At 39.1% G+C, this 17,771-nt stretch overlaps 2 protein-coding genes across 2 annotated transcripts in view; one reads left to right on the top strand and one right to left on the bottom strand.

Annotated features, from left to right (window-relative positions):
* Positions 1 to 17,771, bottom strand: part of ncf4 (neutrophil cytosolic factor 4) — a 31,814-nt gene that overhangs the window by 5,952 nt on the left and 8,091 nt on the right. Inside the window, exons 6-7 of the mRNA XM_039695118.2 lie at positions 16,444 to 16,492; positions 3,059 to 3,157 (exon numbers count right to left, since the gene is read on the bottom strand). Of these exons, the coding sequence (XP_039551052.2) occupies positions 3,059 to 3,157; positions 16,444 to 16,492 (148 nt within the window). The remainder of the gene's footprint in view (positions 1 to 3,058; positions 3,158 to 16,443; positions 16,493 to 17,771) is intronic.
* The window catches only part of pvalb7 (parvalbumin 7), a 41,207-nt gene continuing 26,552 nt past the window's right edge, over positions 3,117 to 17,771 (top strand). Inside the window, exon 1 of the mRNA XM_039695119.2 lies at positions 3,117 to 3,254. The gene's annotated coding sequence lies outside the window, so the exon portion shown is untranslated. The remainder of the gene's footprint in view (positions 3,255 to 17,771) is intronic.

The raw sequence follows: 17,771 nt of genomic DNA, 5'->3' as shown, positions 1-17,771 counted from the left end.
TCTATCTATCTATCTATCTATCTATCTATCTATCTATCTATCTATCTGTCTGTCTGTCTGTCTGTCTGTCTGTCTGTCTGTCTGTCTGTCTGTCTGTCATCTCAGAGCTGATGTGTTTCAGTGGCCTGGTTTCTTGTATCTGTAGAGGGGAGAGCTGATAAGATAAGTGGAGGGGACGCAATGAAGCTGGGCATTAATGTCCACAGAAGGGAGAGGAATAATGATTGCTACGCCCCTGATCTTCACATTAAGTGCATTCAAGCAAAAAAAAAAAAAAGAGGAGTTTCAGTGGCACTGAACTAGCGAGTTACAGCTTGATCTTTCTCTTTCACCCACTCTAATCTCGATAATGTTATTTGAGGGTCCATTGCATGTCTATGCAATATCCAATTTTCTCTCTCTGTCTCTCTGCAATTCAATTCTGGTCATATCTTTCTCCTTTATTGTCATGGGCCGAAAGATTGCAGATATCTAACTCATAAAAAGTATATGTGAGTGTGTGTCTGTTCAGATCAGATCAGACCATCTCACTCTCAATGTACCACTCCTTCACACACACACACACACACTAATACATATCCTTCCTCACTCCCACCATCATCTTTCGTTCATAAGTGAATCTTTTTAGTGTTCCTTCCCTCAATCGCTTTATCCTTAAAATGTTTTCTCTTCTTCCTTTCTTTAGTGAATCCCTCCATCCATCATGCTCTCCTGATGCTGTATCCTCACCCAGAGAGGTGTGTGTTTGAAGGTATTAGTATGTAAAGTGTACACACATTTTTGTGTGATATCAATGTATTGTTTACTTTTAAATATTTTGATATTGATAACTGAAATTGCCGAAAACTCTTATTAACCTTTTTTTATGGCAAATTTACCAATGAAATCCAGATATGCGAGTATAAAATGTATGCTGGCCATATTTGTGTTTATGTAACATAAAGGACATTCCTATAGCTCACAGTACAGTTCAAGGTCATTACTCCAGGGAATTAACGAACTGATTACACCTTTAATGCAATGTAAGTTGCTTTGAATAAAAGCATCTGCTTTGTGTTAAAAAATATTTAAAAATAACAATATTTAAAATGAGTTTAAAGCATTCAATGAATCTGATGACGATAATCTCATATTATGAAGACAATAAAATGACCCTTTCAATACAATATACAATGAACATTGTATGTCTCTGACGGGCGGGGCAATCTGTCACTCATATGAGATCGACCAATAGCAAACCACAACCATCCGATCAATTCCCAATGGACAAAATCAAGTCCCGCTCTACATTTTTCGCTCAAGAAGCCGTTTCACTCGGAAATACAAAATGTTTTTAAGGTTGACTCAGTGATGTTAAATTATATTTTTGATATAAACACAGATGACAGTGGAAAGTACTTCTAGTGATCTACTGATGACGTGCAAATTAAAGAATATAGCCGGATCATTTCTACAATAGCCAACACAATCTACCAAGAGCAGCACAAATAGAGCATTAAAGTCCCGCCCACAGCCAGTGCCGGAGGAAAAAATTCAATACAATTTCTCCATTGACAGGTGGGATATAAGCCATAAAAACGTAACCATACATGGTAGACTTAAAACCAGCTACGGCTGTACTAAGCGATTGTATATGCTCATATAAACGCCAAAAGTTCATGGGGCAGCGCAGTCTCATCCCAAGACGTCATATAACTGACCATACGTCAACATCCGCCGTTTTAGGATACCCTTTAACGTCGGTTAGATGACGTCATCGGATCCTAAACCTACCCCTAAACCTAACTGACGTTAAAGGTAAAGCGTCAGTTGTATGACGTCCGAGGATCGTCATGTAACCGACGTTAAAGGGTACCCTAAAACAGCGGATGTTGACGTATGGTCAAAAGACGAGACTGATGAGACTGTGTTACATGGGGCACTAACCTTGTTTTAAGATAAATCCCTTTTATTCGCGATGTATTGGATAAGTACTTCATTACCCACAATCCTGAACAATCCCACAATCCACAGTGATGCATCTGATTGGTGGAAGTCGTGTCACATGTCTGAAACCCCGCGAAGGTCAGTGAAGACTGAAGATCGTGTAATGACGTAGGGCTAAGTTCATTGGTCGCACCTCAGAGACGCCCCCGCGCCATTGGATGTGCAGTTGCCGCAGCACAGCCAATGAGCGAGCCAGATGCTCAATGTTTTAGCATGTGGAGCTGCAAATGCGTTTGCTTCAGTAAATCGAGGAAAATGAGTTTCCCTGCACATTCACTATATAAAGTTCACGTGGCCGAAACTCACTCAAAAGGCTCTTTCACGGTGGCTTCAGTCGACTTCAGTGAGGCGCGGTGGTTTATGGGAGGAGTAGTTCCTTTGCTTGGAAATGAAAATATGTGCACAGGCTTGTACCCTTGACTTTTTGGGGTTTTTCTCTTCGTTTTTTCACTCGAAATGATATGTTGTATGCTTATGAGTTCGGCCGTAGCTGGTTATCCTCAGACATGCTCTAATACTCTTTACATATGGATTTTCCAAAATGTCAATGGGAAAAATGAATGGGAAATTTACTTCCGACACCAAAGCTCTCTCTAGCTCTCTGAAGCTCTATTAGCATCTGATTTTAGACATGCTTGTATGGATGGTACATATTAGCGCAAACCTCAGTAAATCCCCTTGCATGATTGCTTTAAATATTTTCCTCACTGAAATACTCCGTCTGAAAGGGAAACTCTTACAAATGCATATGCAGTAAGATCACCCACAAAAATAAGCCTTTTCAGCGCTAATTTTCACTGCGTGTCTTTAGTAAATCCTGACCCGCCAAAAGAGCTGAAGCTGTTGGTAAATCTGGCCCTATGTGTGCTACAATCACACTTACTCACAAATACCTCCAAACATAAATGTGATCACGTTGCTTCATTCTTTTTCTCTCTCCCTCCCTTATCTTACAAACCCTCCTCCCTCCCTCTCTCTCTCTCTCTCTCCTCTCCTCCGGCTTACCTATCCTCTTCTACCTTTCTCTCTGCCTCTATCCTGTTATCCTTCTCTCTCTCCATCTCTCTCCCACCTCCAGCCAGTCAGCGTTGACTCTCCGCAAGAGGAAGATCACGTCTCCAGCCTTCAGACTGAGCTCCAAGCGTCCGCTGCTGCTGAAGTCAAACACCGCCTAAAACACACACACAGCGAAGACACGCAAGCGGGAAACACACACACCGACGGAGACAAAGAGAGAGAAACACATCCTGAGTGAGACCGAGCTGCAGGTAAGAGATCCTCGTGCTTTAAGAACTTTGAAGAGAATGAATGAGATTAGTAAAATGGGATGAAAGGATACTGGTAAGAAAAAAAGAAAGAAACTTGATTCAGGAGTGAAAATGCTATTCAGAAAAGTGGGAAAGATATTTGAACTTTTCTTTTCTAACACTCGCCAAAACGTATTGCGGTAATAACAGGGTTTTCTCATGCTTTTTATTATTTAGCCTAGTCTAAGTTTTTTTTTTACTTGCATTAGGTAAAGTGTCTCAAAATATAAATCTGGTTTTGGACTTCTTGTTTTGTCGAACATGTGCAATTGCTTATGTACTTAAAAAATACCATATTTTTTTAACAAAGTAAATGTACTATGAAACATGTATTGCATATGCACTATGAAAAATCACATATTTTGGACTTGCATCACGGTATTCTTAAACATTTACCATGGTCAAAGTACTTTTGGATATGTATAACGGCAATTCCACGGTATTACCGTGGTATTCTTTAAAAAGTACTATGTTTTCGCTATGCTATGATTTCGCTCTCTTATAGTCACTTTCACTAGTTTCTTTCTTTTTTTTATTACCAGTATCCTTTCATTAATCTCATTAATTCTCTTCACACACACACACACACACACACACACACACACACATTGGTATGTTGCCAAATATGCCTGCATTAAGAGGACCAAATACCAATGATGCAGTTAAAGGGACCATAAACTAAGAAAAAAAGGAGAGAACAAAGAGAAAAAAGACAATCCTCCAATATCATTTATCTTTCAAGTTTAGTTAAATCAAAAGAAACCAAGGTCAATTACTCCACAAAAGCTCATTCGTAACTCGTTCAAGTACACGTGTGTGTCTCAGATGTTTCTCCTAAGATGTCTTTAGAGAAACAGACAAATACGAATATATAGCTCTGATAAGTATCCTGATATGTTTGAGAAATGTTTGAGACCCCTGACATGTGTGTAAATATATAAATATACTAGTCTAGAGCAACTATGGCCACGGATCACTGCAGGGTATACTGGAGCTTTAACCGTACGCTAAACACAAGAGTATGAGTGCGTGCGTGTGTGTGTGATGGGCATGAGTGGGCATCTGTTCTCACACCACCATCTCTGTATGTTTAGATAATGCTGTAAATCTGCTGAGCTGTGGGTTGCTTGGTTTGTTTGCATGAGTAGGAGTGTGTAGGTGAGACGTGTTAGATGTTACCAGCTAATTACATCTTGGCAGTTGCTTTAAGTGTGAGCATGCATGTGTTTGTCCGTGCGCGCTCGTAGGCAGCATCTGAACAGAAAGAGACAATTTGTGCCAAAACTAGATGTGAAATTCTCCACAAAGTCAACGGTACAGAGCATGTATCTGAGTGCAGGCTCAGTAATATCAGATGAAGAAACTATTTCAGTAGCACTGCTGCTGTGAAACCCTAAAAATGGCTTTTGGGTCATTTGTGTGGGCTAACTTTGTTATATAGTGCAGGAAAGTAACTCGGTACAATAATTGGCTTCTTCAGCCACACTACGGTAAAGCTGAACTATTTCAGGCGACTGGATTTTTTGTTTGATATTTCTTTCAAAAGAGGACCATACAAATTAACACCAAGATATGTGACACAACTTGAGAATTCCTGTTATGACCAACACACTGCATGATGTCGGACCAATATAAAAAAAAACTAAGAACAAAATAACACCTTGTTGAGCGAGTCCTCCTCATATTGGAAAGCGTTCTTTTGCGCCTTGTCTCTTGTCTTTTTATTACATGGTTAAACCACACTGGAAATTAAACAAGACTTGGAAATGTGTGCGAATGTGCAACAAACACACTCTGCTATGTGGAAATGTGACAAAGCAATTTCCTTCCCCCCCGTTTACCCAATGTAATATATGTGCTAATTAGCCTAGCGCTGAGAACAGCTCTCAGTAGCATTAGCATTGCCAAGACACCTTGCAAAGTATCTTTTTATTGTATTTTTATGTGTTTTATAGTCTTCTGGAATTGATACGAAGCACTAAACACAGGCTACATTCAAACTTTGTAGAAAATTCAAGCACATCCCAGATAGCAAACTGACATTGAATCAACGTGGAAACATGACATCGAAACAACGTTGATCTGACATTGTTTTGCTCATCGAATTAACGTTGAACCAACGTCAGACGCGTCATTCTTTCAAAACTAACGGAAAATCAACTTGAAATCAACGCGTTGTTTCAACGTTATGAAAGCAAACCAATTTTCGATTTTCATTTAGCTTTGAAGAATGCCGCGTCTGACGGTGGTTCAACGTTAATTCGATGAGCAAAATCAACGTTGTTTCAATGTCATGAGAGACGTCGTTTCCACGTTGATTCAATGTCAGTTTGCTGCCTGGGATCTTAGCTGTGCTTGCGAGTTAAACATTATACTTAAAGTATAATGTGCTAAACATTATACTTAAAGGAACAGTTCGTCCTAAAATTAAAACTCGCCTCCAAACCTGAATGACTTACTTTCTTCTAAACGCAAATTGTTGTTTTTTTCTATATAATGGACGCCAATGCGGTCCGAACACAATGTTTTTTAACCATTCACATTGAAAATTTGACTTTGTTCGCTACCATGCAATTGTAATATGTCCATACTAAATACTGACTGGTCTTCTTTGTTGCACTCATTTACATACTAAATTGTGATTGGTCTTTATTGATTTTATCTTCTACAGTCTATCTTGTACAGAAAAAAATGGTGTCGCATTATCAAGCCAAACGAAAAAACAAGATGTCCGCTGAATGTCACGACAACAGCAACTGCGTAATACTTTTACAAAGAAGCAACGCATAAATCCAAGCTTTCCTAAAAATGTAACACTATTAATTATGGCTGTCATTAATTTTATTAATTCTTTATGGAAAAAACAACATGTTAAAATGATTAATGCTTTTAACGCACCCACCCCAGACCATCTTAAATTGATAGGTGACAAACGTACAGGGCATTTTTGATGTAAATATCATATGATATTAGTTACGCAATATGACATAAGTAATGAGCGCGATATCACACGAGTGATATGTTAATAGTGAATAGCAAGAGTGCAAATGTGATATTCATTTTATACAATAGTTCAATAAATAAGAAGTTAATATTGTGTTATATTTTAGACAAAATTTTATCTGTTTTTGCTCAATTTTGCCAACGAAAATATTACCAATAAAGCTAGAGCAGAACTGTTGTGCACCATTCATAAAGAGAGTAATTTACTTCATTCATGAATGAATCAATAGTTTGAATGAAGCTAATGAATGAATTTTATTGCCACATACTGGCAGTTTTAGTTTAGAGAGAATCATTCAATAAAAAAAAAAATCATATTTCTCTATTAATAATAATAATAAAAAAACATTAAAGGGATAGTTCACCCACAAATGATTATTCTGTCATCATTTACTCACCCTTACGTCATTACAAAACTTTATGACTTTCTTTTGTGGAACATAAAAGAGGATATGCTGAAGACTGTTAGTTACCAAACGCTTGGTTACCACTGAAAAATGTCCTTTTATGAAATCTTCTTTTATGTCCTACACAAAAAGGAAACTCATACAGGTTTGAAACAACATTTTTGGGTGAACTGTCGCTTTAATACCCTTTTAAAACCTATTGCATTAGTTATTAGTTATTGTAAATGCCACCTCTGAGCTGCAACAAAAAGTCTGTACATATATCCAAATACCAATTCAGATGCAGCTTCTGGGGAAAAAAAACATGGCCGTTGAACCCTAAAAGTTCATGTGTACTAAATTCCATGTTGAATAAAATAAAACATTTCTTTCTAAAGCAACTTTTTGTAATATCTGTTTGATGCTTTTCTCATTTTCCACAACAATGACTTTAAATGATCTTTCGTGGATAACTTCTCAGCCGAATTTGGTGTGCGATTATTATTTGTGATTCCTAATTAATCGGCACATCATGTAATTAATTAGATTACAATTTTGAATTGCTTGACAGCCCTACTATTAATTTGGCTTGGAAGCACTAGTGTATATCTCCAAGACATCTAGAAAGCAACACATTACATCTGATAAATGTTCTTAAAGGAGTAGTTCACTTTAAAAAAAAAACTTTTGCTGATAATTTACCCTTGTCATCCAAGATGTCCATGTCTTTCTTTCTTCAGTCGAAAAGAAATTAAGGTTTTTGATGAAAACATTCCAGGATTTTCTCCATATAATGGACTTCAATGGGAACCAAACGGTTCAAGGTCCAAAAAACAGTTTCAGTGCAAACTGCACACTGTTCAAAGGGCTTAAAACGATTCCAGACGATGAATAAGGGTCGTATCAAGTGAAACGATCAGGCATTTCGAAAATAAATAAAAGAGTTTAAGTTTTATAAGCACAAATGCTCGCCTTGCTCTGTCGGTCCTAGATAAGACCCTTATTCATCGCCTGGTGTCATTTAAAGCCCTTTGAAGCTGCACTGAAACTCTCATTTGGACCTTGAACCGTTTGGTTCCCAATGCAATCCATTATATGGAGAAAATCCTGGAATGTTTTCATCAAAAACTTTAATTTCTTTTCGACTGAAGAAAGAGTAAATTATCAGCAAACGTGTTTTTTTTTCTTTTAAAGTGAACAACTCCTTTAAAAGATCTATCACTTACATCTAAAAATAAATTTTAAACTGGAAGAACAGGTAACATTTTCCAGATGAAAACACACACATTAAATAGACGCATGTGTGCTATCAGGAAATGTAGTCGGCTGAAACTTACGAATTAAGTGATATGAAGACCTCAGGGCTTGCGCTGCACTCGATATCGAAGAGAAGTAGGTCGAGAACAAACCGAGATAGATCGACTAAAAAGGTCTAAAAAGAAGTTTATGAAGAAGGAAGTGTGAGCTATGTTGGCCAATTGTATGTCAACTAGTTATACGAACCCTAAAAAGACAACAAAAGCAACTATTTAACCACATTCAAACACAACAATACTCAGATGGCTATCAATCTCTTTCATTTAGCTGCACTCTACTGAAGGGGTCTTTCCTGTTTGGCCATATTCTGAGAGTTATTTCTGCACGGGATCAAGGGGTTGGAGAACATATCTAATTATAGAGTGACTCTGGGGGTCACAAAGCACTCTGATTTCAATTAAGGAGTCGATGACCTCTGAAATGAGCTCATTAGCACATGGCCAGCCAAAAGGGAGGAGAAGGAGGTGTTTTTTCCTACCTAAATGAGTGACCCAGATTGGCTCTTCTCAACTGGGGGAACAGAGCAGGATATAAAGAGAAGAGATCAGCCTCTGGGGCCATGACACATGACAAAGGAGTTTAACCAAGGAGGGGCGTCAGTTATTAACCTGCTTATCAGTGCTTATAAATGAACAAAAGTCCTTAACTTGCAAATGTAATGGGATAAATACCAAACAAATTATAATTGAATCTACAAGAATATGCTAATACCTCTCTTATTTCAGACAGATAACCATCCAAAACAAGAGATCTGGGACTCTCGCCTCAAGCTTTCAGCCAAGGTCAGGTGTGAAATAGCCAACGCATTCTCATCCTTTAGCATCATATAGAACGCTATATGACAAAACGGCGAAATACTATGCACATGGCGCCCGTTATTGTTAATATAACACGCGCTGTGATGGGTAGGTTGAGGTAGGGTAGTCTCATATTACGCAAAAGGATTTATGACGACTTGGGTTCATGTGTTATATTAACGATAAGGGGTGCCATGTGCGTAGTATAGCGCCGTTTTGTCATATAGCATTCTATGTGACTCTAAAGGATGATAACGGGCTGGAAATATCTATCCCTTTGTGATACAGGCCATGAAAATAACCATGAAAGTGCAATAATGTGTAAGTGTGAATGCATATAATCAGTCATAACTGACTTTAATGCTTAAATGTTATTATATGCGACTATAGTGCTTAAAATATCTTTATAATCTCTCAGATTGTTCACACCGGTAACAATGGTTTAATAGCTGAAGTGCAGGACTTGAAACAGTATCTTCAATCACTCTATAATGGCTCTCTCTTTCCATCTAAACTCCTTACAGTAAATCAAAGATAAAGAAGAAAGATTTTCAATCAAGCTCCCTGTCTTATATCTTATGGGTCACAGGTAATGGCCATGTTCTTCTCAGAGCCGTCACACAGCAAATGAACCAATAGATTTGGTGATAATCTAAATGGCACGTTTATCCGAAGTATATTTATTTCAGTCCCACTTGAGAAACTAATTCATTTACTCACCCTCATGCCATCCCAAACCCCTTTGACTTAAAGAGATTTTACAGGCTCTTTTCCAACAAAAGTGAAACATAAAAGTAGTCAACATGACTTGTGTACAAGTCTTCTGATGCAATATGATCATTTTGCGCCAATTTCGTGTTCACTGAAAATCCAACTCTTGAATTTAAAGGTGCAATGTGTAAAAATTGAGTATCTATAAACAGAAATGCAATATGACATCCATAACTATGTTTTCAGTGGTGTATAAAGAACTTACTTCATAAAGCGTAACACCGTGTCTTAGCTACACGCGCCGCGACGCCGCGACACGCGATAAAAGGTATCTTTTCCATGTTAATCAGAGTTTTTGTCCTAACCAGGCGCGACGGCGACACGCGAAGTTTCTAATTTAGAAACGGTTCTTATTTCTGCGACGTCGCGGCTGACAGAATGAAGAAATTACACCAGTTATGAGTATACATTATTTATTTTTAGTTAAAAATAGGTCACTGTGCCACAAGCGATAACGGATAATTTACCTCAGATTTTGAAAGCATGTAATATAGCGTTCAAAATGAATTCTATGCAAACATACAACTGTACTTCATAACAAAATTAGTCAATGAGTATATTTTGTTAATGTTTTGATTTTTAATAATGTTATTTGTTGATTTGATTATGTCCTTACCCATTTCCAATGCGAGTGCGGGCCAACAGTGCGCTTTCACAGAGAGACTCTGCTCACACCATAGGCTCACACGCTGTTCTGAATGTGTGGCATCTCACAGTCGTGTCGCGTCTAGTGTGGACAGACACACTTGCTGTCGCTGGAATTTTATCGCGTCGCGTGTAGTTAGGACACGGTGTAACGATACTGTTAATCTGTATCGTTATCTTTCTAATCGTGGTGTGGACTTCACTTTTCTCAATAAATTAAAAAGATTATTAAATCCCTAATGGTTATCATCTTTGGTGTAAATGGGCCTTAAATCATATACAAAAGATGTTTTGGTAACAAGGATCATGTTATTGCAGGAATTTTATCGCGTCGCATGTAGTTAGGACACGGTGTAATGTTTTATTACCTTAAAATGAGACATTTATATCTACATAACCGCGGGAATCCCCTTCTATGAAGGTCGACATATTGTGACGTTATGTTTCTACCGTAGCCGAACGCGAAAACACAGCGCTACCGAGCGCGTTTCGTCACTACCTTGAAAGAGAAGCAGCAGAAAGCTGGAAGCTAGCCATAAACACCGTGAGTAGTGACTTTTCCCTTGTCAATTGTGTAAAATATGTAGTTGGACTGTTTCATGTAACTTAGTTCTTCTCCCTTGCTGTGTTATGACTTTGCTATGTAGGGATAAATGTGCTGGTTACATTCGTGAGACAGCTGATTCGTACTCTTGTCATTGACTGTAAAACAGTAACGTCACAAGAATCACCAACCCGTCGATCGCGGTCGACAAGTCGATCTTGGAAGCATTTTAAGTCGATCGCGAAGAGTTTTTAAAATCAGAGGAAAAAAGCCTATTGTGTGTAGTAAATGGTGTCTATTGGATGCGGAGGCGCGCTGTTACAATCATGCGAATGTGTGAGTTTAAACAAGGCTTTAGGCCGTGTGTCCACTAAAGGCGTATGTTTTCGATTGTTTTCAATGGGAGCACCGCATTTTTTAAACGCCATGAGCGTAACGAGGTGCTGAGTTTTTTTCACGCTGAAGCGCCGAGCACCCAACATTTTTTACTGGTCGCCGAGAGTTGAAAAATTTTCAACTTTGGATAAAACGCAACGCTAATCACTGTCACTTTTTACCCAGACATCCAATCACAGTGGAGGAGGGGCGGGACTAATACCACACTGACCAACTGTCACAACATTCTTTCTGTACAACGACATCAACCAGCAGAGCTAACCCAACAAAATGGATGAAAAATAAATTTTTACTATGAAACAAATTATCTGAAAAATCAGTTACAAGTAAACTGTGCTGCGCATATTCTGTATCATAGCAACGAAACGTCTCAACGGAAAAAAACGCTGCGCTGCCAAAACGCTCTCAAGTCTTCAGCACAGCGTCTGCCGTTTTCAGCGGGCTAAAAACGCTTTGGTGGACACACGGCCTTATGACACAGTAACAGCTCATATTAGCCGCTAAACTTTTACTACCCTGTTAGAAAAAAATGTATAGTTGCATAGTTTGATGTGGTTCTTCTCCCTTGCTGTATTATGGGTTTGTTATGTGGGGAGAAATGTGCTGGTTACGTTTGTGAGACAATCAGCTACTATTATTATATTATATATTAAACCCCTTAATCCTCACCTGACTATGACTTTGTAAAATTTATCCATGATGTGGTTTATAATGGACTGTAGTACAAAAACAGTGACAATGTTAAACACTCTTGGCTTACTCTGGCTATTCTCTGCTGTCTCAGACGATATGTTTGTCCCGTTTTAGCCACCGTAGCTTCTTCGAAAGGGAGGGCTGAGCCCTTAGTGTAACTCGCAACCGAAACGCTAGATGCCGCTAAAAAATACACACTGCACCTTTAACATACACTTTCATATTCAATTTTGGATTTGGATTCTTGCTGCCACGGATACCAAATCTGGTGTTCAGAAAATCTGAAACACAAGTCACAGGGACCGCTCTCATGGTTTTATTTAGTTGGTAGTCTGTGGTCACTGCAGCATGAACATCTCCATTTGTGCTCCATGGAAGAAAGGACTAGAATGACATAAGCGTGCAAAAGTGATGACACCCATTTTGGGTGAATTCTTCTCAAGGCTGCAATAATGAGAGAACATGAATCACCCTTTTCGAAGTTCGAACCTGCAACCTTTCCCAGATATTGAACCGCAAAGCGACACCACCCACATTTCTATCTTTCCTGGTCTAGCTTTCCAGATCTCTCTGCTCTATCTAGTGTTATGAAAAGTGTAATCTGTCACTTTTTCTCTCTCTGCCACACATACACACCAGAATAAGGCAGGAGTGTCTTCCACTGTGATCTTCATGTGGAGAGCAGCATGCTTTGAATCATGTGCTCTCACATGAGCATATGAAGACAAATGCCCAGCACTGTGTGAGATTTATAAACACACCTGCTACATCGATCTTCATCAGGACCAGACGAGACATGATGGGAGAAATGTTTTGAGAAGATAATAAAAGATGGGCGTGTGTATCAAGGTCAAAAAATAGGGCCGAATATAACTATTGGCTCAAACAATGGCATTTCAAGAAATTTGCGATTAGCTGTTTGGCTGAAGAATAGAAGAGAATAGGAATTGAAATGGCCATAGAAATAAATCAACCGAATTTCAGAAGATTTAACTATTGTATCGTGGAAATTTCACCAAATATACGAATTCACCAAAGCGTAAAACGAATTGGCATGCGAGTGTGTTGGATCAATCGCAAAGCTTTGGTTCAGAATGCTGAATCAAATATGATTTTATAATATTTTGTTTTATTTGAAATTGTTGCCCTTTAAACTGACATTCACATTCAAATTTGTGTGAATGACAGAATAGCGATTTGGTCTGACAGCATTCAGGAGACACAAAGACAGAAACGAAAGAGTGCAAGTACTCCACGGGACAAAGACATGCATTAAGGGATGGCGTGAGAAAGCGAAAGAAGGAAGCGAGACTGATGGGTGAACTCAAAGGGAAGAGTGGGAGAGATTAAAGGAGGATTGGAGGATAAAGTGAACAGTTCAAAAAAGAGCAGAGAATACATTAAGACAAGGAGAAAGATAAGAGAGAGGGAGGCTGAAGGAACGTGACTGAGATGTAGGTGGAAGAGAGAGGTTGAAAGGAAAGGTTCGCCCAAACTTCATTTATTCAAAACCGTCTCTTTCTTCCATGAAACACAAAAGGAAAAATTGTGAAAAAATGTCCTGGTTGCTCTTTTCCATGCAATTTACAATAGTTTCCATGCTTTAAAAAGAATGCAAAAGCACCCTAAAAGTATCATGGGACACATGACTTGTTCATTATGATTAATCAGAAACTGAACTTGATCGTTCAGATGTGTGAACAAATTGTTCATATGAATTATTGTACAAACCACTGTTTTTGAGTCAAATCTTTTCAAAGAATCAGTATGAATGATTTGTTCACGAATCGAGCAGATCTAGTTCACAAGTTCAACTCGCTGATTCAATGATTCATATATATGATGCACTATATGCGCCATCTGTACTATTACAACACATTTGTGTAATTTTGAAAATTGAAAATAAACATTCATTGGATGGAAAAGAGTTGCACAATTCAACTTTAAGATCTTGATTTAAACAACTCACCTAAATGACTCGTATGTGTCTATTAGCGGGTCTTGGGCGCTGTTGCTATTTAACTGGCGGGATAAATGACTCTTGCATGAAAAAATGTGATTCAATTTTCCCAGTATTGTGCAGCTCTAATGAAAAATGTCTACTATTATGTCATACAGATTGATAATGACAAGAGGGTGTTTAAACTATCATAGATTTGACATTTTCAGCTGAACTACCCCTTTAAAAAGCAGCTCAGGAAAATAAGGTGACGATGACTAAAGAAATTAGCAAAAGTGGAACAGGGCAGCAACCATTAATGGGGCAAAGTTTTGACCCAGAAAACAGAGATGCACATGTCTCTTTTTGTCTGTATTAGAGGAATGTTACAGATTTAGTGTCCTCACTGTAAACTACAGTTGTGTCACTATAGTGCCTCTAGATTTCGACATCTTCTGAAGAAAATGTGTGGTGTGGTGTTTGCCGATGCGAAACTCGCTGCTGTGGTAGTGGGGTGTTTTGGGTGGTTGCTAGGGCTTGCGGTGTGGTTGCTGGGGTGTTCAAAGTGGATTTTAGTGGACTGAGTGCGGTTGCTATGGTGTTCAGCACAGGGTGTTGTGGGTGGTTTCTTATTGGCCTAAGTCAAAAGATTTCACCCTCAAGCCTCTTTCTAGTCTCTAAATATAGATTGGGTCCTTCCGTCAATCTAAGCCAATTTCTGCATTCCAATTTTCATACTATCCGTTCCGTTCTAAATAGTATTCAAAATTATAATTGGTGTCTTCTAAATCGTGGTATGTTGTAACGAGTGTTCAAAATGGTCTACTGGTTTTACCAGTTAGAATCCGAAGTGCAAATCCATTGGATGCCAATTCGATGAGAACTACAAACACGAATAAAAAGTGTCAGAAAACTACAAACATTGCGAATGTGCGAGTCAGACGGTTAAGGAGTGTGGTTTAGATAAAGGGGTTTGAGTGATTAATAATCAGTATCTGACCTGACACATGAGGAGAGTCTCGCATGAAAGACCCACGACTGGCATGACCGGATGCGTGTGACTAAGCGAGAGAGCTGTCCGTTAAAGATTAAGTAGCACCTTTAGTATTTTCCAAAGCTTGCCTAGTCTTCAGCTACACACTCAGAAGTATTTACTTTTCTTCACCAAAAAACAGTACATACTTTTAGGGCATAGTTAAATGATTAGTTCACTTTTAAAAAAAAAAAACTTTTGCTGATAATTTACTCACCCCCATGTCATCCAAGATGCCCATGTCTTGGATGAACGCGCTTTACAGAACAGAGCAAGGCGACCATTTGAGCTTATGAAACTTAAACTTTGTTTTTTTAAATGAGTGATCGTTTCGCTTGATAAGACCCTTAAGGCCAATTTATACTTCTGCGTCGAGGGTACGCCGTAGTGTACGGCGTTGGCTTCGCACGTAGGCGACGCCGTTGTGAGCATTTATACTTCTGCGTTCAGGTATTGGTTGCTCTGCAGTACTGCTCCGAAACGCTAGGAGGCGGCGGAGGGTTTTAATGTTCCACTGTGTTTAGATTCCTCGCGGCTAGGGTACTACAAGCAATAGCGACTGAAAGAGAGTGGATCATGTTGGAGTTGGAGCTTATTGGGGTGGAAAAACAGTTCATTTTAGTGAAATTACTAAAACTGAAAGGCAGAAATGAGAGAAGACGTCGGAGGAGATGGTACGTGTGGAAATGCGTGAGAAGGTACGTGCGGAAATGTGTATGAGGAAATACGACGCTACCAAGCCGACCAATCACCGATCTTGCGGTCCGCGTCGTCGCGACGTGTAGTTACATTTTTGAAGAGGTGCGCGTCAGGCAACGCGGAAGGGTACGCGGTATGGGACGCGTCTGTGCGTATGCTACGCCGTACCTACTGCGCGCACCCTACGCAGAAGTATAAATTGGCCTTTATTCATCGTCTGGAATCGTTTAAAGCCCTTTGAACAGTTTGCAGTTTGCACTGAAACTCTCATTTAGATCTTTAACCGTTTGGTTCCCACTGAAGTCCATTATATGGAGAAAAATCCTGGAATGTTTTCATCAAAAACCTTAATTTCTTTTCGACTGAAGAAAGAATGACATGGAAATCTTGGATGACATGGGGGTCATGTGACAACTACTCCTTTAAGTAGACAGATTGGGATGCAGCATATGAGATTTTTTAGACAAAACAGAAAACTGTGTAGAAAAGTAACAGCACCCTTCTCAACAAACTGCATAATTTGAGGTATAATCCCTTTTCATAACACAAACTATGTGGGACATAGTAATTTGGTTAAATCCCTTACCATAAGTACTATCAATATTTCATACATCAGTCTGTGTGAAGTATATATATATACATATTCAAATTCCTCCATAAATAGAGCACTTGCAATCATAAAAGCAAAGTGTGTGTAAGCGATGCTGTGAGCATCAGCCTTCAGAGTTTTGTCATAATCTTACAAAATGTGAGTTTTGTAACAAAAGTTTGAGTTGTTTGTGTGTGCGTGTGTTGTGTAATAACCTTAGGATCAAATGTCAAAGCTTTGTGTGGTGCCTGCACACTTGAGTATGTACCGTCAGCATGTGTAGTATGTAGTGTGTGTAGGCTGTTACTGAAAGTGTTTCCAAGGAAACACTGATGTACCTCTGCTCTGGGTGCGGAGAAAAGGTCCGTTTTGGACTTCACGGTTTTTCTAGTGAGAGAGAGAAGAAAGAGCATTGTGAACTTCAGATGAACAGAAGAAGAAGAAGTGGTTTTTACCACATTTTATTACAGTTTTCAAAGACAAGACAGTCAAAGTGAAAGGCTGACAAACCAAAGAAGAAATGTCTTGCTATGATCTATCATAGTTACAAAGACTCAGGGTCTTTGGGTCTCAGTTGGTTCTCCTAAAACGCCTTAACTCATATAACCCTTCCAGTCCTACTCGACCCGCTCCGAGCAGGATTTGAACCGGTGTCTCTAGCATTGGAGGCATGTGCGCTAACAAGAACGCACCCGCTAGCGTCAGTCGCTAATGCACATCTTGAGATCACGGGAGTGAGGTTTACATGCACAGCTCTTACTAGCTGGCCTCCGTTACACTTACCCCCCTAAATCTCACTCCCATCCGGGTCACGGCACCAAATGTGACTGGTCCAACTCACTCCGGGATTCGAACCGGTGTCTCCGGTGTGGGAGGCAGGCATCCTAACATTGATGCAAAAGACCGCAGTCACTAGTGTCAGTCATTGGAATCTGTTACACTCAGATAATTTGGTCTTAGAATAATATGATGAGAAATCTTCGAGACTTTCAAATTTGGATCTTGTCAAATCAGTTTGAGACATTATCGAGATCTCAAAATACTACAGACACAGAAGTAGATGACTTAAAGTCCTCCTGGCCTCAATAATTTTATCCCTTAAAACTTATCTTTGATCACCAAAGTTATGTTAGCAAAATAATACTTCATTTACACAGATACATGAATATGCTAATTCGCTCCGCCTCCAATCACTCGGCTCACAGATTCACTCCGCTAACTTACTGAGTCAGTCAGCTGCCTTCTAACAATCATCATGACCAGAAACGCTTTAAACAACTAGTGGAGAAAGGCATATAGTTCATAACATCGTAATATACTTCATACACCCGTTATATTTCTAAAACGAACCAATTTTTCATATCAACAGAAAAATATACCCGGACAACCTGGGATCACTCGAGACTCTCCTGCTAGTCCACTGTTAATGATATGCTAAAGCCCACCGGCACATTGACCTGATTGGTTACAAGGTAGTTTGTGACGTCATCGATTTCAAACGCCGTTTTTGAGCCAATTTTTTCACTGCAGTTCTAAGGAGAAAATACTCAGCAATGGTGTTGACATGAATTTGCATATGGTTTGTCTTAAAGGAGAACTCTGGCGCAAAATGAACCTTTGGTCTAATAAAATATTGGTACCTAGTCAACCGTTCTCCGAGATTTGT

This window comes from Pimephales promelas, chromosome 2 (assembly GCF_988280905.1).
Source record: "Pimephales promelas chromosome 2, fPimPro1.hap1.1, whole genome shotgun sequence".
Taxonomy (NCBI): domain Eukaryota; kingdom Metazoa; phylum Chordata; class Actinopteri; order Cypriniformes; family Leuciscidae; genus Pimephales; species Pimephales promelas.
Note: the sequence above shows the minus strand (reverse complement) of the source record. Positions and strands in the feature narration are given on the sequence as shown.